This window comes from Aspergillus pseudoviridinutans, assembly GCF_018340605.1.
Source record: "Aspergillus pseudoviridinutans IFM 55266 DNA, scaffold_2, whole genome shotgun sequence".
NCBI classification, from domain to species: Eukaryota; Fungi; Ascomycota; class Eurotiomycetes; order Eurotiales; family Aspergillaceae; genus Aspergillus; species Aspergillus pseudoviridinutans.
The window spans coordinates 1,591,142-1,607,801 of record NW_025091282.1 but is presented as its reverse complement, the minus strand read 5'-3'; the positions used below and the strand labels follow the sequence as shown (position 1 = coordinate 1,607,801).

The following is a 16,660-nucleotide window of genomic DNA, read 5'->3' as shown; positions in this document are numbered from 1 at the left end:
AAGCACCGAATATCCCCATTTCTCACGACAAAATCTTAGTAATTCTGTGCGGAATTAAGGCCGTCAACATAACCATACTGATGTCTGATGATATGGGTTGTGCACGCTATCTAAGAATTTAATTAGCAATCAGAGTCTATCACTCACTTTATGGAGACGTTGGAATCGGACTGTCTCACTTTATTAGATACCCTGCGGATTTACTAAGCGGAAGATGACAACATCTACCCATGGCTTGACAAATCCAAGGACAGTTATAGTGGATGGCATCATTCACGAGGATGATGAGATGCCATGGTGCTACACATGAAAGATATAAAGCCATCTTGCTGTTCATACATAGGAACAGCCTCGTCTAACAGGTCCTCAACTCATCCATCTTTTATTCCTCGCCAATTAACAACTATCATTCTTCTAAATGTCGCCGAAAGTAGCCATTGCGGGAGTAAGTACATCGACGCTCCACCATCACATATCATATTATCATCAAGGGTCACTCACATACATCTGCAGGCCACTGGCAATCTTGGCCCGGCTGTACTCAACGCCCTGCTCAGCGCCGGCTTCGAGGTGACTGTCTTGACCAGGGCTGAAAGTGACAGAAGCAAAAACAACTTCGGCCAAGCCCGCGTGGTACCAGTCGACTACAGTTCCTTATACTCCTTGACAGCAGCCCTGAAAGGCCAAGATGTAGTCGTCAACACCCTCGGCGCTATCTCCCGAGACGTCCATCTCAAATTGATAGACGCAGCCGTCGCTGCCCAGGTCCAGCGCTTCATCCCTTCAGAGTTCGGCTCCGACACAACCAACGCCATTGCAGCCAAGCTCCCAGTCTACCAGGACAAGGTCGCCATTCAGAAGTATCTCCGGGAAAAAGCAGCCGAGTCTGCGGGCACGTTCTCCTACACTCTCCTGATCACCGGCCCTTTCCTCGACTGGGGTCTGGCTGTCGAGTTCCTACTTAACTGGCGGGCCCCAGAAGTGGAGCTGTATGATGGGGGTGAACGAAAGTTCAGCGTGACGACGCTCGCGGGGGTAGGCAAGGGGATTGTTGGCATAATCAACAACCTCGAGGCCACGAGAAATCGCAAAGTGTATATCCGTGAGGCTGATGTCTCTCAGAGCGAGCTTCTGAAGCTCGCGGGCAAGCAGCTGCCCACCAAGTCCATCAGCACCGCAGAGTTGGAGAAAGAGGGTTATGCCGAGCTCGCCAAGCCGAACCCTAACCCAAGGGTGTTTGCGTCAGTTTCCTCAGGCGAACTATTTTCGGGGAAGGGTCCGGCAGTCTTTTCCCTGCTGAGAGTCTCAGTAACGATCTGCTGGGAGTGAAAACGCTTACCAAGGAGGAGCTGCAGGAGATTGTGTCCAGGTCGACTAAGTAGATTGTATATAGACCTTTACTATCCTCGCATGCTTGCCAGTACGTAATTATACTAGAAGATAGCTCGGCAAACGATCACATTGGCTTATCTCATTTTCGCATCGCAATTATAACCTCATCCAAACAGAGGAGCAGGCAGTCTGCAAATAGACAACTTAAAAGCCAGGTTCGAACGGCCCCTTCAACAACCTCAACATTTCCCTCGGATCATCCTCATCCACAATGAAGCCACGGGCATACTTCGACACCGAGGTCGCAATCACAAGAGCGATATAGGCAACGTCGCTTCGAATCCGTCGTACATCGTCTCTCATCCAGCGATACATCCGCAAGGCATGATCATATTCAACCCGGTTCTTTTCATCCAGATCCGAATACCGGAGAGCGCCTATCTGAAAGTCTCCGTAAGTTGGAAGGCTGGGCTCATCCGGCACAGCTGGGGCGTCTGTAGTGTCAGGGTCGATGTATGGCCAGACATTCTTGCACACGGACGCCAGTCGGATTTCCTTGTACCAAGCTGGCCAGTCGTCGCGCTGTGCGAGGATGATTGGCTTGGATGGAGCGGTGAGCAGCTGGCTTATGTTTTCATTCATTATGGGATACAGCCAGTCGAGGGTAGAGGTTCCCAGGTCTATTGAGTATAACTCGGAGAGTCATGGAAGTGTAGTTGGCAAACAATGACGTTGATTGCCACCAGTTCAGACAAAGCCTCAGGCACTCAATATAGACTTCGAGGAAACCCGGTCAGCTGACTTAGCAAACCCTAAGCAGCACCAGGCATACAAACAGATGATGATCTATACTTGTGGCACTGTTGGCCATTCAGTAGAATCATTGGATACTTTGAAACTCTTATTATGCAATAACATTGCCTACGCAGAAGACAATACTGCAAGGGTTGCCTACGTACTACCAAGTCGGCATTGATAATTCCACCTTGTGCCAAGCCGAATCAAAGCTTATGGGGGCTTCTTTTTCAGGGGTAGCTACATTCTGATTGATGGACTTATCAATCCCCACGATTTCCCCAGATTTCTCCGCAACTTAGTCGTTTCTTCAGGGGATTTTGTGATTGATGGAATTGCTTAACCATGGGCTATAGTCTGGGCCCTCTGGAGATTGCGTACACAATTACCTCAAGCTTGGTCTTTTATTGAGTGTATAGCATCTCGTGACACAATCTCCTCGACGTGGTTTTACAGCTAACTGCTATGTATAAATAGGCAGAATGCGACCATAATCCACCATGTAACCAACATCAATCCTTACAGAATGCTAGGTCTTTCTCTCGCCCTCGCTGCCTGCGTGGCCGTCACGCAGGCCCTACCAGGCTACCCCGTGGCGCGCGACACTTCAGGCACTTGTTCTGGTGTGCATGCACGCGTGTCTCCTCCAGCTGGAGCAGTCGTCGTGGACAACAGCGCAAACCCTCATCCAGGGTCTCATGCAACTGTGCAGGCCGGTGTCAACGCGCTCAACACCACCACGACCAGCCCCCAGCAGCTTTTCATCTTCCCCGGCACCTACACCGAGCAGGTCTACATCCCCCGGTTGAAGTCGAACCTGACGGTGCAGGGATACACCTGCAACGCCAAAAGCTATGAGCACAACAAGGCCACCATCACGTACAATCTGGCCCTGATCAACACCACCAGCGACGATCTTACCGCCACTCTGCGCCAATGGAACCCCAACACTAAGATCTACAACCTCAACATCGTCAACACGTTCGGCCATATTCCCCAGAACGGGCAGAACCTGGCGGTCTCTGCCGAGGCGGACGGCCAGGCATACTATGGCTGTCAGCTAATCGGATACCAGGACACGCTGCTGGCCGAGACGGGCCGTCAGCTGTACGCCAAAAGCCTCATCGTCGGCGCAGTGGACTTTATTTTCGGACAGAAGGCGCTGGCCTGGCTGGAGAGCATCGACATCCGCACTATTGCTAACGGCTGCATCACCGCGTCCGGTCGCGACAGCGACTCCAATCCCTCCTGGTACGTGATCAGCCGGTCCAACGTCTCGGCCATCAACAACACCATTCCCGCGGGGATCAACTACCTCGGTCGTCCGTGGCGGGACTATGCTCGTGTTGTTTTCCAGCAAACTTACCTGGGGAACAACATCGCTGCTGCTGGCTGGTCCCAGTGGACCAAGAGCACCCCGAACACGGACCATGTCACCTTTGCCGAGTATCAGAACTACGGACCGGGCTCTGTGTCGCAGGAGGGACCGCGCGCCAACTTCAGCCAACAATTAACTGCGCCGATCTCGATCCGGTCTATCCTGGGAGAGTCATTTGAGGATGAGTGGTGGGTTGATGCCGACTATCTGCATCCGAGTGATCTCAAGGATAAGCCCAAGCCTTCCAAGGCTACGTCAACTTCTACTTCTGTACATACCTCAGCTGCTACCATAGCTACCACAGCTACCACAGCTACCACAGCTACCACAGCTACCACAGCTACCACAGCTACCACAGCTACCACATCACCCTCCTCTTGCACCTGCACATCTTACTCGCAGATCTCCTCCGCCGTTGCGTCCTGCACAAACATCGTCCTGTCCAACATTGCCGTCCCCAACGGCTCCGCCATCGACCTCTCCGCCCTCCTCCCCGGCACAACCGTCACCTTCGACGGCACCACCACCTTCGGCTTCACCAACTCCTCCTCCTTCAACCCCATGACCATCTCCGGCTCCAACATCACCATCACCGCCACCCCCGGCGCCATCATCGACGGCAACGGCCCTGCCTACTGGGACGGCCAGGGTTCCAACGGCGGCGTCCCAAAACCCGACCATTTCATCGTCGTCAAAAAAGTCACCAGCCACTCGACCATCCGCGGCCTAACCATCCGCAACTGGCCCACCCACCTGTTCTCCATCTCCTCCTGCTCGGACCTGGTCTTCGAAGATCTGGTCTTGAACAACACAGCCGGCGACGCACCAAACGCACGCAGCGGCACACTCCCCGCCGCACACAACACAGACGGATTCGATGTGTCCTCGTCGAGCAATATCGTAATCCGCCAAAGCACAGTATACAACCAGGACGACTGCGTCGCCATCACAAGCGGGAACAACATGACCATATCGGAGATGGCGTGCTACGGCGGCCACGGGCTAAGTATCGGGTCTGTGGGCGGGAAGAGCAATAACAACGTGACTAATATCTTGGTATACTCCCCTCACTTATATGCAGTATTCTTGACAAGTTATGCTAACGCATGGTAGTTCACCAACTCGGCAGTCTACGACTCGCAAAACGCCTGCCGCATCAAATCCAACTACAACACCACCGGGTACATCGCCAACATCACCTACGCGAACATCCGCGTCCAAAACGCCTCCATCTACGGCATCGATGTCCAGCAGGATTATCTCAATGGTGGTCCGACCGGAAACCCGTCCAATGGTGTGCTGATTGAGAACGTGAGCTTCCAGAATGTCACTGGCACGGCTGCCTCGTCTGCTAGGGACTATTATATTCTCTGTGGAGAGGGGTCGTGTGAGAATTTTACGTTTGAGAATGTGGATATCACTGGGGGTGGTGTTAACAGTAGCTGCAATTATCCCGCCAGTGGATGTCCATAGCTGTATATACTTTAGTCGACTGTATATATTCTCATGTTCGCTTCAAGATTCACCAATCAGTAGCGTAGAACAGTCCATTGTCCTGGTCATGCTGCCATGTCTCAATAAACAAGGAGCGAAGCTGTACTCTTCAACGTCAAGGACGCTAGAAGCCTACAATATTTACTCAGGAAACATTCATATGAAAGAATCCATATTCAAAATATCAGCTACGTTACAAAGGAAAGACATTGACCAACCCCTTGTCCTGCACCAGCGGAACTCCAAGGCACCCTGAGCATGGTATACCGTCGTCCATATGGGTACAGGATCCCCCCAATACCTGGGATCTCGGAGCAAGCCTACCAAGTTTTCTCATTTTGCAATTTTTTTTCTCCTTTTGATTTTTATTGTTGTAAAGTCTCGGTACCAGTCAAGCTGCATAGCCGAGCTGCAATCTCTGTCGTATTCATATCGTCATGATTCGTTACACAATATCCTATCAGTTTCATTGTCATGGAGAGGCACTGAGGCAGTCAGAAAATATCTTCGGGCCATCGAAAGTCCTCTTCCCTAAGTTGCGTCTGGCCCGAGTTCTGCATCTGTGCGTTCTTCAACTTCCAGAGCTCCTTGGCTAGCCGTCTATCGACCTTTGCGGCGGTGGCAGCTAGATTCTTCGGGAGTGGAGGCACAGGCGGGATACGCTCCTGCACGTAACCCCGGCTGGGGGTGGACGTCGGAGTGGGAGCGCCGGTCGTGTTGTCCAGTTCCCTCAGATCTATGATCGGATAGTCCAGGTAAGGCTCCTGTGGAGGTTCGTTCTCGCCGTTCGGTTGCTTCTCGACCTCATTCAGATGGTTCTCACTGGCACTGGAGCCGGCGGAGCGAAGATCTGAGCGTCCTTGCTTCATTCGGAGCCATGGCGTCGGTCGACTCCGCGAGGTTGATCTTCGTCTATGGGTGGAGGGCGAGCGTGCGTTTGAGCGACGCCGCGGTTGGTGTTGGTTTCTCCCTCGATATTCGTGCTCTTCTGGCTGGGATTGATCCTGCGTCCGCTTTCGCTCGACAGATCCAGGACTATCACTCTTTCCCATTTTGGTCGCCTTTCGGGGTGTGTTGGTTTCATGAAAACGGGCGGGTTCTTCATACTGAGTCTCCTTGTTAGGAGAATCTTTAGTCATTTGATGAGCCTTGTCACGGACTGACTTTGGATCCGGCGACTTTCTCTTGAGAAATGGGCTTTCCACAGTCGCAAATCCGTTTCCCTGGCTCTCAGCCACTCGTCGGACATTCCCAGACGTCACGGACAAAGGCGCTTGCTCGACTGCTTGTGAATCAGGCACTGTTGTGGCATCATTTTCGTAGAATCGCTCCGAAGGTAGCGTCGGGAGGGCTCCGGGCACGAACGGTCGATGGTATGGTCTCTCCTGGCAGAGTGTCCTTACCGGCTCTTCCTCCTCCTCGCCCGTCAATTCGCGCAGCTCGCGCCTCGCGCGTTCAAGTTTCCCCTCGAGGTCGCTGACCCGCTTCAACAACTTGGTTTGCTTCTGTAGCTCCTTGCGGGATCGCGATTTACGCACTTCGCGACGCTCCAAGTCCTCAGATCCTCGCTTGATATAAGAAATGCCTAGCGACGACTTGGCTTTGCGTAGTTCCTGCAACGAACTCCGAATCGAGCTTCCAGACCCGTATCCTTCAGTGGAATCCTGTCTCGAGTGACGGCCCAAAGACTTGCTGCCGTCCCACTGCGCCTGAGTCGGTCTGCGAGAAAGTTGCTCCGCAACAGGAGAACTCTTCTGCACGTTCTGCATATAGCTTCCCTTGACAGTCCCCTTGTAGCCTGCCTTCTTAAGCTCCGCATACGCCTTCTCCGCCTGCGCCCTGACATCACCTTCCGGCCTGTGCTCAGACTGCGACCCGCGCCAGATATCAGAGACATTCCCCCACACCCCAAACGGATTGAACGCCGATGCAATCGCCCTCCCAAACCGAAAGATACCAGATGACCTCTGGCCTGCACCGCTATCGTTCTGCGCGGATGCGCCCTCGTCCCCGCGTATAAAAATACTTGGCGGCTTTTCGCTTACGCTGTCGTTCATGTGCTCCTCGATGAAGCGAGACGGCCGGCCCCGGCTCGATTTATCCCCGCCACCACCCTGACGTCCATTTCGGCGCGGTGAGCCGTAACTCGAGTTCTTGAATGGCCAGCGGTGATTGCCATGGTCCTTTGATTGGGGATTCTCTTCGCCGGGTTGGAGCGGCCAATCGTTTGAACGGCGCCGCTTGGACGAGTGCGCCGACGGCGAGTTGGTAGGCTGCTCATCTGGATCGGATTCCTCCGCGTCGTCGAAGCGGCCGGATTCGTCCGACAGCCAGTCCGAGTCCACGGCAGAGCTACGTGAGTGCTTGCGAGAATGAGATGAGTGGCCGTTGGAACCTCTGTAAGTCGAGCGGACGGCTTGTTGCAACTGGCGGTCCGCTTGGTGGGGGTCGCTCTCCAGGTGCACCTCGACGTAGGTCATCTAGCAACAAATCGATGAGTAAAGTTGCTGTGGTTAATGAGTCGCATTGCGGGATAACGACGCGCAAGGGCGCGGGGGACAACCATGTGTAGCACAGGAAAGGGCTTATAAGACAAACCTCCGCATCGATCTCCCTCGCCGTCATGCCGACTGACCGCCCTCAGTACTCGTGGTCAATTATATGTTAGAGACTGCAAACATATAGAATGATCATAATGATACACCTGAAGCAGGAGAGTGTCGAAGGCAAAAACCAGCGATCTCTGGTGGCTAGAAGGCGGGGGTGTTGTTGTTATGTGGTGATGTGTTGTTATTGTTGACGGTCTTGTTTACATCCGGGGTCTGATCAACTATGCGCCAAGCGCGCGCGATGGGTTTCGATTAAATAGCGTCTTCAGAGACCCAGACCATCATTATCCATGAGTCCCCGGAGTTCTGAGATAAATGAACACAGTAAGGTGATAACTCGAATGCCTCGCGTCCGGAGGGAATTCTCATTTGACGAGACAGTTGGAAATGAATGTCTCGTTCTGACATGTGCCCTTTGCCTGTGTCCAGTCACTCAGTTATGCAGGAGAACAGGCTGGTGGGTCGATAGGCTTCAGTTGACATTCTTCTTCGCACAGCCAGGCTGATAGATCTAATTGAATCTCCAGTCTCTAATTGAAATGTGCGATGTGAATAGGGAAATGGGATCTTGTAGCTTGGGAAGCCTGGAACGCTAACTCGTCATACTGAAAGGTTAAGAAGGGGATGATTAAACTACGTTGGGGGACAGATTGCCCGGCGCGTCAAGCTTATATGTCAACTGGAACAGGAATCTCGTGTCTGAGCATATGATTGATCGTATTGGACAAACATCTATGACTTCCTGAAAAGGCCACGGCGCTCTGACGCGGCCTGCAGATTTTTTGAAGCAGATACAGGAAATAAAGGAATGAAGTAGCCAAAATAGACACCTACCAAAATATCCACCAGTTGCTAAAAGAACCAAGAAACGACCAGCACGGGAACAGGGTTCATGTTCGATAGAACTATGGAGCTTTGGAGTGCGCTCAGATAAGCTGCCAAGTAAGAATGTACAAAAGAAACTGTGATGGCGGCAACCAGTACGGTCGGATATATGAAGTTCAGAGAAAAGAAAAATCCCGGCGTCCAAGCCGAATACACAAGAGTACAATGGAGAGAAGTTGCAACTTCCGGAACGAACATAATCTTCAACTGACCAACACGTTGGCTCAAAAGTCGTCACATAAACTGGAAAAGTTCCTGAACGCGTTATGGTAGCGCAGGTGAAATCTTCATGACCATCCTTCCATTCGCTCGTTTGTAGGCCATCTCATCACGCGAATCGGTGTAGAATGGGAGCCGGCCATAATCAGGCTGCTTCCGAGCCATCCCAGGGTATTGATCCATATCAGGCCGCATCCCGTTGTGCAGAGGACGCTCATCATTGCCGAAGGTTTCCTCATGCGACCGCTTGGATAGGGAATGATTCGTTTCCCAAAACAGGCGCTTCCCAGAACCGAGCTCGTGATGCGGGCTCTGCGCGTTGCTATTCATGGGCTGAGGCGGATGGGAATATTCGCCCGAGAGAACTTTCAAAGGCGGGAGCGAAGTTACATGGTTTGCGGGAGTCGGAGCACGAGGTACCGGAGGTTGCGTTAGAGTGGGGTATGCATTCGCGTCGGAGGAGCGAGAATCAGTACATGTCGGCATGTTCGGTACCTTTGGCGGCTCCAGCCTGAGAGGAGGTAGGGCTGCTTTGGAATAGCTTGGACGCTCAGCCGGTAGGCGAGGCTGGGGGTATGGGTAGCCAGAGGGAGTAGCATCGTACTCGGTGCCACTGGAAGGATTTCTTGAGTGAGAATAGGAAGGATGTGGGGAATATGTGTTCGCGGGAGTGGCCGACTGAGGTGTTGGCGGCAGTTGGGGAGCCGGATACTGGCTTTGTGTCGCTCCGAACGAAAGGTGAGACTGATATGAAGATGTCTGTGTCGAAGTCGCGGAGTTTTGAACGGTAGGTGGAACGGGAGCTGCGGGGGCTGCTGGAATGGATCGTTGGTATGGCTGCGCGCCTTGGAATCCGTAATCGCTCGCAGACGGCCGTCTCTGCGCATCAGAGCCATAGGGGAAGGCGGCATCAGCGATGGTGCTGATGCTGGTGGAACGAGCACGCTCGGCCGAATTCGCCCCGTACACGTCAGGGGTTGTGTATCTGTCCGACCGAGCAGCAAAGACCCTCTCATCATCAAAGTCATAATCGTCGGTGCGCTTCTCGCCGCGGCGTCTCATGCGCACATCCCGTCGAATACGGACTCGGCAGCCTTGCTCTGCAATGATGCGGCTGAGCGATGTGCTTGTGGCCAGTCCGGGGAACTTCTTCGCACTGTAGACGGTGAACGGGACCGACTTGACTTCGAGGCGGAAGTTCAGATACGATTTGGGCGCTGATGGTTTGGTCAAATTGATGCTCGAGTTGACGTCAGGCATTGGCGTGTCCTTGTCCGCATCCTTGACGTCCTTGATCTCTTCGTACAAGTGGAAGCTCAACCGATATCTACCCTCGTGACGAACGGACAGGTCAGGAAAGATGAAGTAACCTGCTTGCTGTGGACGGTCGAGATACGCCACGCCTGCTACCGGGACTCCTGTCAGGACCGGGCATGTTGGAGGGCCGGGGAGTCGTCCTTGCGCCATGGGACGAGCCGTATCCAAGGTAGCGAATAGGAAGAAGTTGGCGTTGTAAGCGAAGGTTATGTCGGTCTTGTGCAGATCATCGTTGGGGTCAGACTCGAAGATTCGCAATTCAACAACAGGTGGAGGATCAACCGGTCGACGGTCGGCAGAGGCTATGAGATGTCACCATTGATTAGCTCCACGTCCAATGCACAGCAATTGTGAACAGCAGCAGATCATACACTTGGCACCAGCACCACAGGCTCTTGCACGCTCCGGCTGCTGCATCACACTAAGCTTGTATGTAATCTTCTTGCCCTCGCGAGTGATTCTGCTGACGGAGCTCTCCGTCTCATTCGCGGGAGGCATTAGAGGAGGTCTAGTCGCCATTTTGGCTCTTGAATGAATTCGAAGGAAGCGGAATAACTTGATGAGATCAGTATATACGAGATCAAGAAATCACGAGAGGTAGATGATGGCCATGGTAATGGCATCGTATCGCCTTCGGCACTGACTTGTTTTTCAACTCATATATAATCAGATGGGTAGGCGCTGTGTCGACAATTGACAAAGACTTATAATAACAACGACCCGAAATTTGCATCAAGCAAGCTCGCTCCTTCTCGAATTCGTTGGATTTTAATGCTTTTGACGGACGATTTAACGGACCAGTCACTTGGCTGAGGTATAAAGTCTGGAGAAAGGTTCGACGAAAGAAAAGTTAACGAAGAAGAAAATAGATAAACATAGAACAGAGAAAAGAGAAAGGGCTGGATCTGTTGCGTATTGTGTGGGCAACAGATGCGGCAGCCCTGGGCGTCGAGGTGAGGATGATAGAGTTGAATAGATTGAAGATGGAGAAGGTATCAAAAGAGCGGGAGGGGGCATGGGACTGGGGAGAGCGAGTGGAAAAAGTCAGCCGTGCGGTTACTTAGTCGACTTTAGGCGTGGGCTAGGGGAGGTACTTTGGTGCTAACTACACACTTTACCAGGGACTGTGTCTCCCCTACTAACCGGTTGTGGTTAATTGTGGAGGTAATGATCAGTGACTTGAACCAGAGCTACCGACCCTAAGGTAATCCTTCCGTCCTAGTCGCCTTTGTTAGCAGCCCACAGTTCTGATTACAATGAAACAATGAAGTGGTTGCTGAATATCATGCTGATAACCAGTATGAGACATCAAGGACAAGTCGAGAATTATCGTCAAATCGATATTCCCATCCTCCACTCAAAGGTCCAGGGTATAACACCTTATTAACTTGAGCATTCGGCATACAGCACTGTCGAGAGCGTATGGGTATTGTCACCTATGCAGCATGCAGAATACTGAGCCGGAGGAGTGGATCCTGGGTAAAGGTCTGGAAGACTGGGAAAAGGTGGAAGGGGATGGTGGAGAAAAAGAGGGGCAGCAATGACCGATCATTGGAGCCTGGCCAGGCCACCCATGCTTTAGGTTTATGGCAGCGGTTAACTCGAATGAGCAGCCGCTGGCAACTGGTTAGTCGAGGCCGATCCAAAGAGATAGCACATTCCATTAAAGGACTATATAATTAAAAATGCGCTATGAGAAAAAAAGAGACAGACTTGCTACTCGTAACTTCTGAGCAACTAGATGAGACCTTGTCGTCGTCATATTATCACGTGACTTGGCTTCGGTGTTTGATACTGCTGACCAAAAGTCAAGGATTAATTTCCCATTGGGCTCTGCCATAACCCAGTCCAGCGGATCGGACTCGTTGTCTCTTCCCAAACCCGAACAACGGGACGACAAAGAAGCGAAAAGACAACCAAGTGGTCTATGCGTCTCAGGGTCACCGTCCTGCAGATTGCAGCCGAGGAATTCATGGCGTTCAGGCTTCAGCACTATCGGGGTGGATGAATTCTTCTCCAATGATTCTTCTGTAACTCTGAGAAAAATGGATCGGAGTCTACGGAGCAAATCTGGGATTTACTACACCATTAATACCTGGCTATCTAAGGTAGGTACTCCGTATCTGAGCACGCTATGTTGGGCACTCTTGCTATGAAGCCATGGAGAAGAACCAATCGATCTCAGCGATCCTAAAGGAGTTTGTTCAAAAATTCAAGCCACAGTATCTTGTGACTAAACCCAAATCCTACTCCTGCAAATTATCATGTTTATGTCAATCTATCGAAGCGAGAAACAGAGAATAACAATGCACCTGGCAAAGAGACTAGAGTGGTACTAGTCATCAGGATCGGGATTTGAGAAACCGCAGTGAGACGGGATCTGCAACCTAACAGGCCAAATCGCCTCGCTTCGTCGGATGGATGCACGGAACAAATGGAGTCAGCGCTAGCAGGGATATCCATGTCGAATTTGGCTGAAGGAAACTCTTCCAATTGGGTTATGCAGCACACCTTTGTTAGCGCGGAGGTGATTCGATGTTAATGTCCGACCGCGTCTATTTTGGTTAATGCAGGTTTTGTATGGTATTTGGTTCTTACATGAATCATGCTGCTTGACCAGTGATCAGCAGCAGACTAACCAAGCCTCGACAAACACAGTTCTACCTAGCAGTTCATGTTCAAGAAGAGAAGACACTCATCGTTCTCCGTCTATACGACCGAACAAGGGTAATGACAAGTTCGCGAGAGTCCCAAAGTCCGACCAACATCGCTCCACGGCATGTGTCATGATGATCATCATAATTTCTTGGTACCATGACGGAAACTTTCGACAAAACCCACTTCTGACGGTCCGCACCGAATGGAAAGACGGGCCCGCCTCAAGCCGCTCATGGATATTCCTCTGGTTGGTTCTTTTTATCACCCAAATAAGACGATCCAATCAGTAGGTACTAATAAGGAGGACCTAAGGTACAGGTGATTTCCTCATTCCACACTTCCACTAGACATGGAAATAGCCAAAACATCACCTCATTGTGACACTGAGACATTGTCAACTGAACAATACCCGAGGCGAGCCTCGTGCACAACTAACGACTGACCAGGTGGCAGTCCGAGGTCCACTGTCTGTATCGCTGTGGATGAAACTAATACTACCTTAAGAGAGTTTCGTAGATGCCTTTTGGGCTTCGGGTTGGTCTGGATTGGGACATTTCTCCGGGAGATCTGCATTTTTGCCTCAGGCTGTGTTACTGTTACCACCTCGATCACACCCGACCCGACGATCGTTGTATGGGATGCCAATAACGTATCGGTCAACCTATCCAGAGAGGTATGCGGCAGTAATAATAATAGTAATAATGCATTATTCTGTTAGTCAAGGAACGTTGTTCTAGCCTAATCAATAATATTTCTTCTTCTGCAGCATCCAATCGTCATGTCTCCAATAACTTGACGAACCAACCACAGAGACACATGTATCTAAGGTAGATCTACTGTTCAATACGGTAGTTTTGAAGGCAGCTTACCAAGGAATTACCAAGCACTTTACCTGGGCTATCTTAGGTCACTTACCTGGGCTATCTTAGGTTACTTCAAGAGTTCGGCCGAATCCAACCAGAAACTCGGCCCATGATTCTGCAAGTCTTGCACGCCATGCCCTTCATTTTGACATAATTCGAGACTCTAAATATTATTGGCTCTCCCGTCATCATCCAAATAAAGGAGAAATCGGCCCATTTTGATTGCAGTTACGGCATACTCCATAGGCTCATAGCACAAGATGCAGTGGAACAAATAGCGTATTTCCTATTCTCAATCACAGACTCACAGACTCAGGCAGTTAGCAGCCCGCAGCCCACAGTCCGCACATCAGCAGAGGCAAATCCCATATCTCGGTACGGGGGGCCCCCTCGCATTGACGATGAGCGCGATCGTCCTCGATGCATATTTCTGAAGCATGTTGCTAACCAATACCCAGACTGTCGGGTTATCCAAGATGTGTCTGAAAATGAGATTTAGCATTCCAGCATTCCTGAATGTGACAAATCGCTTGTTTTGACCTTTTCGGAGCAATATACTCCACTCCGTATCTTTTGCGGCTTTAATCGAGTGGACTAGGAATCAAATCGCTACGGAATCTGTTCGGAATGGACATGATCCCATTCCTCTTAGTTTGCTGATTAGGGATGAATGTGCAGCAATATTGGGGAATCATTTAGAGGAGTCAATACTCCAAATGCCCTTACGGAGTACTCCGTAGATACGGACTCCGTGCTCTCAAGCGCAGTAGCGCCGTTTATGCTGCACGGAGTTCATCCCTTTCTGCTTATCGAGTATCAACATTGGCTGTATTATATCCAGTTTGCTCGCCCATGAGATATGTCATGACGTCAAGAAGGCTTCCGGTTACCATCCATATGATACCGGAATGTCATGAGCAAATATTATGCAGTACGACCGTTAAAACCTGCATGATGCTCGAAACTCAAGAAACCAGAACGTTCCCCCAAGCATAGAAACAAGGTGGTCCCGGGTGCATGCGCGGAACAGCTCAACCAAGTCCCTAGATTCCACATCTAGACTCTGGCCTATGTCTTTGAGGCGACCATAGCCATATCGATTGTAAGAAGCTCTTCGGTGTCTCAGGGCGCCTGCATGATTTGGCTACTCTCAGTTAGCGCAAGAATGTTAGCTGTCGATTCCTCAACACCCGTTGTACATCACTCGCATTGAATTCATCCCTCACAATAATGCCACATTGACACATTGACCCCCTATTAACGCCGTTTTGCATGAAGAGTAATACATCAAGGCTGTTGTGTATCGAGCGAAGTGAGTCCTCGCTTCTAGAGTTTAGATCTGTAACACCAAGCCATGATTTCGAGTCGGGAAATGTGACCTGTCAAGTTTGCATTAATAAGGCTTCGTATGTGAAGAACTAAGGTAGCACGGACATTATCTATCTAGGTTAGAGCTAGCTCTATGTCGGCTTTCACCGTCTTTTGCTGGGAGGATGATTAGTGGCGTTCCCTCTTCTGGAGAGGATTCCGTCGTCACGTATGTTGCAGGGAGTAGTAAACCAAACACGTCTACAGTTGCCGTTGCCCACCATATCTCCGTACACTCCGTACTTTAGTCACGCTCTCTTAAAGCCTGTGACTCCGATTGAGACTATTTTGCCCTGCCCAGTTTTCGGATATAGTTCTCTGGTCCGACGGCTGTTGAGTCTGTGCGCTTCCTATCCAACCAAGAGCCAAGACGTCCACTCCTAAAGTCCCCGGCCTTGTTCGAGTTTCGACAGGATACTCTGTCTACTACAATGGCACTCGACTGGCTGATTAATGTTCCGGTTTAACTATTCTTAGATTAAGCCTCGCGTATGACAGGGCCAACGGTGGAGGTGGCCCCAGACACTAGATGACTTGTGTGGGAAACAGCGTAGTCTCAAGCACTCTGTGCTTCAATGGCACGCGCGACAGCTAATTCCAAAGTATCCATATCCGGCGCATGGATCTTGCCATTGTCTCTCGTCTCGTAAAGAGTGCCGCCCTCCGTCCAGATCCTGCGCAAGGTAGCCACAACCGCCAGCGGATTATTCGCCTCCCAAAGCTCCTGCTCCAGCTGCTTCAGCTCCGGCAGTGGCGTATACTCGCGCTCCCACTTTGCCTGAGTCTGCTGCTCAAACTCGGCTAGAATCTCATTCGGCGTTGTGGTAAAGGAGTTGACTTTAAGCGCCTGGTTACGGGAAGCCTCGTTGTTGATGATCGCCGCTACGAGGAGTTTACCCACGCTGGGGATCGTTAGCTCGGATTACATGAGGAATAAGTGCATGCAACGTACTCGCTCATAGTTGTAAGGCTTATCCGTCCATTCCCATCTCCCAGTAGGACGGCTTTCTTGTTCGTGACATCGAACGTCCCCACGCGCGGGCACTTGCTTACATTCTCCAGGTACAGGTCCGCGTAAGGGCCTGTAACAAGGTAGGTGTGTTCGAGTCTCTTCACCTCGTTTCGGATGAATTTTCGCACCTGCAGCTTGAACTGGTGCGGCTTCTCGTGCGCCGACTGCGGCCCGTACTCGATGTCGGTGCCATACTCAGACGGGAAGAATCGAATGACGTTCGGGCAGGACTCAGCGATGCGGATGAGGTTGATTTGAGCGGCGATCATGTTCCGGCCTAGGCAGCTTACGATTGTGTCGAATCCTGGGATATGTGTCAGCCAGAAATGTGGTTGGTGCGGGGGAACAACCGTGTACCTTGGTAAGCTTCGCGAACGCGCGCTTCATCGTTCAAGTCGCCGACAATGATCTCGACTCCATGGTCTTTGAGCCATTGGATCTGGTCTTTCTTTGTATTGATTGTGTTCTGAGAGGTGAAGATGGCGACGCGGTCGAATGAAGTTGGAGCAGCGGTTGCAATAGCTTTGACGATGTATCGGCCTATGACGCCAGTTGACCCCAGGACTAGGATTTTGCGCAGTTGACCGGGCATTTTGAGTATATGACAGGATTTCCAGGTATATACAGGGAACTGAAAGCACAAGAGAATTGGTGCCTGAAGTATACAAGGTCGGATTTCTAAGCGGTATCTAGTGCGGGGATATCGGCTGTTTACTCCAGAGATGGTGTT

General features: G+C 51.2%; 6 protein-coding genes across 6 annotated transcripts; 2 read left to right on the top strand and 4 right to left on the bottom strand.

Annotated features, from left to right (window-relative positions):
- Nucleotides 1–418: 418 nt before the first annotated feature.
- Asppvi_002619 (aromatic alcohol reductase) lies at nt 419–1,382 on the top strand (the record flags this gene model as incomplete). The annotated part of the gene is given in 3 exon segments (XM_043298601.1): nt 419–445; nt 514–1,241; nt 1,256–1,382. The coding sequence occupies 3 exon segments, from the start codon at nt 419–421 to the stop codon at nt 1,380–1,382; spliced, it is 882 nt and encodes a 293-aa protein (XP_043154536.1).
- Nucleotides 1,383–1,536: 154 nt separating this feature from the next.
- On the bottom strand, nt 1,537–1,974 carry Asppvi_002618 (uncharacterized protein; the record flags this gene model as incomplete). Its single annotated transcript, XM_043298600.1, has 1 exon — nt 1,537–1,974. The coding sequence occupies one exon, from the start codon at nt 1,972–1,974 to the stop codon at nt 1,537–1,539; it is 438 nt and encodes a 145-aa protein (XP_043154535.1).
- A 679-nt stretch (nt 1,975–2,653) lies between these two features.
- On the top strand, nt 2,654–4,978 carry Asppvi_002617 (uncharacterized protein; the record flags this gene model as incomplete). Its single annotated transcript, XM_043298599.1, has 2 exons — nt 2,654–4,561; nt 4,619–4,978. The coding sequence occupies 2 exons, from the start codon at nt 2,654–2,656 to the stop codon at nt 4,976–4,978; spliced, it is 2,268 nt and encodes a 755-aa protein (XP_043154534.1).
- A 515-nt stretch (nt 4,979–5,493) lies between these two features.
- Nucleotides 5,494–7,624, bottom strand: Asppvi_002616 (putative nuclear RNA binding protein; the record flags this gene model as incomplete). Its single annotated transcript, XM_043298598.1, has 2 exons — nt 5,494–7,479; nt 7,598–7,624. 2 exons carry the CDS (start codon nt 7,622–7,624, stop codon nt 5,494–5,496), a joined length of 2,013 nt encoding a protein of 670 aa, XP_043154533.1.
- Nucleotides 7,625–8,757: 1,133 nt separating this feature from the next.
- On the bottom strand, nt 8,758–10,548 carry veA (sexual development activator VeA; the record flags this gene model as incomplete). The annotated part of the gene is made up of 2 exons (XM_043298597.1): nt 8,758–10,331; nt 10,401–10,548. 2 exons carry the CDS (start codon nt 10,546–10,548, stop codon nt 8,758–8,760), a joined length of 1,722 nt encoding a protein of 573 aa, XP_043154532.1.
- Nucleotides 10,549–15,474: 4,926 nt separating this feature from the next.
- Asppvi_002614 (aromatic alcohol reductase) lies at nt 15,475–16,522 on the bottom strand (the record flags this gene model as incomplete). The annotated part of the gene is made up of 3 exons (XM_043298596.1): nt 15,475–15,820; nt 15,871–16,234; nt 16,288–16,522. 3 exons carry the CDS (start codon nt 16,520–16,522, stop codon nt 15,475–15,477), a joined length of 945 nt encoding a protein of 314 aa, XP_043154531.1.
- Nucleotides 16,523–16,660: the final 138 nt, after the last annotated feature.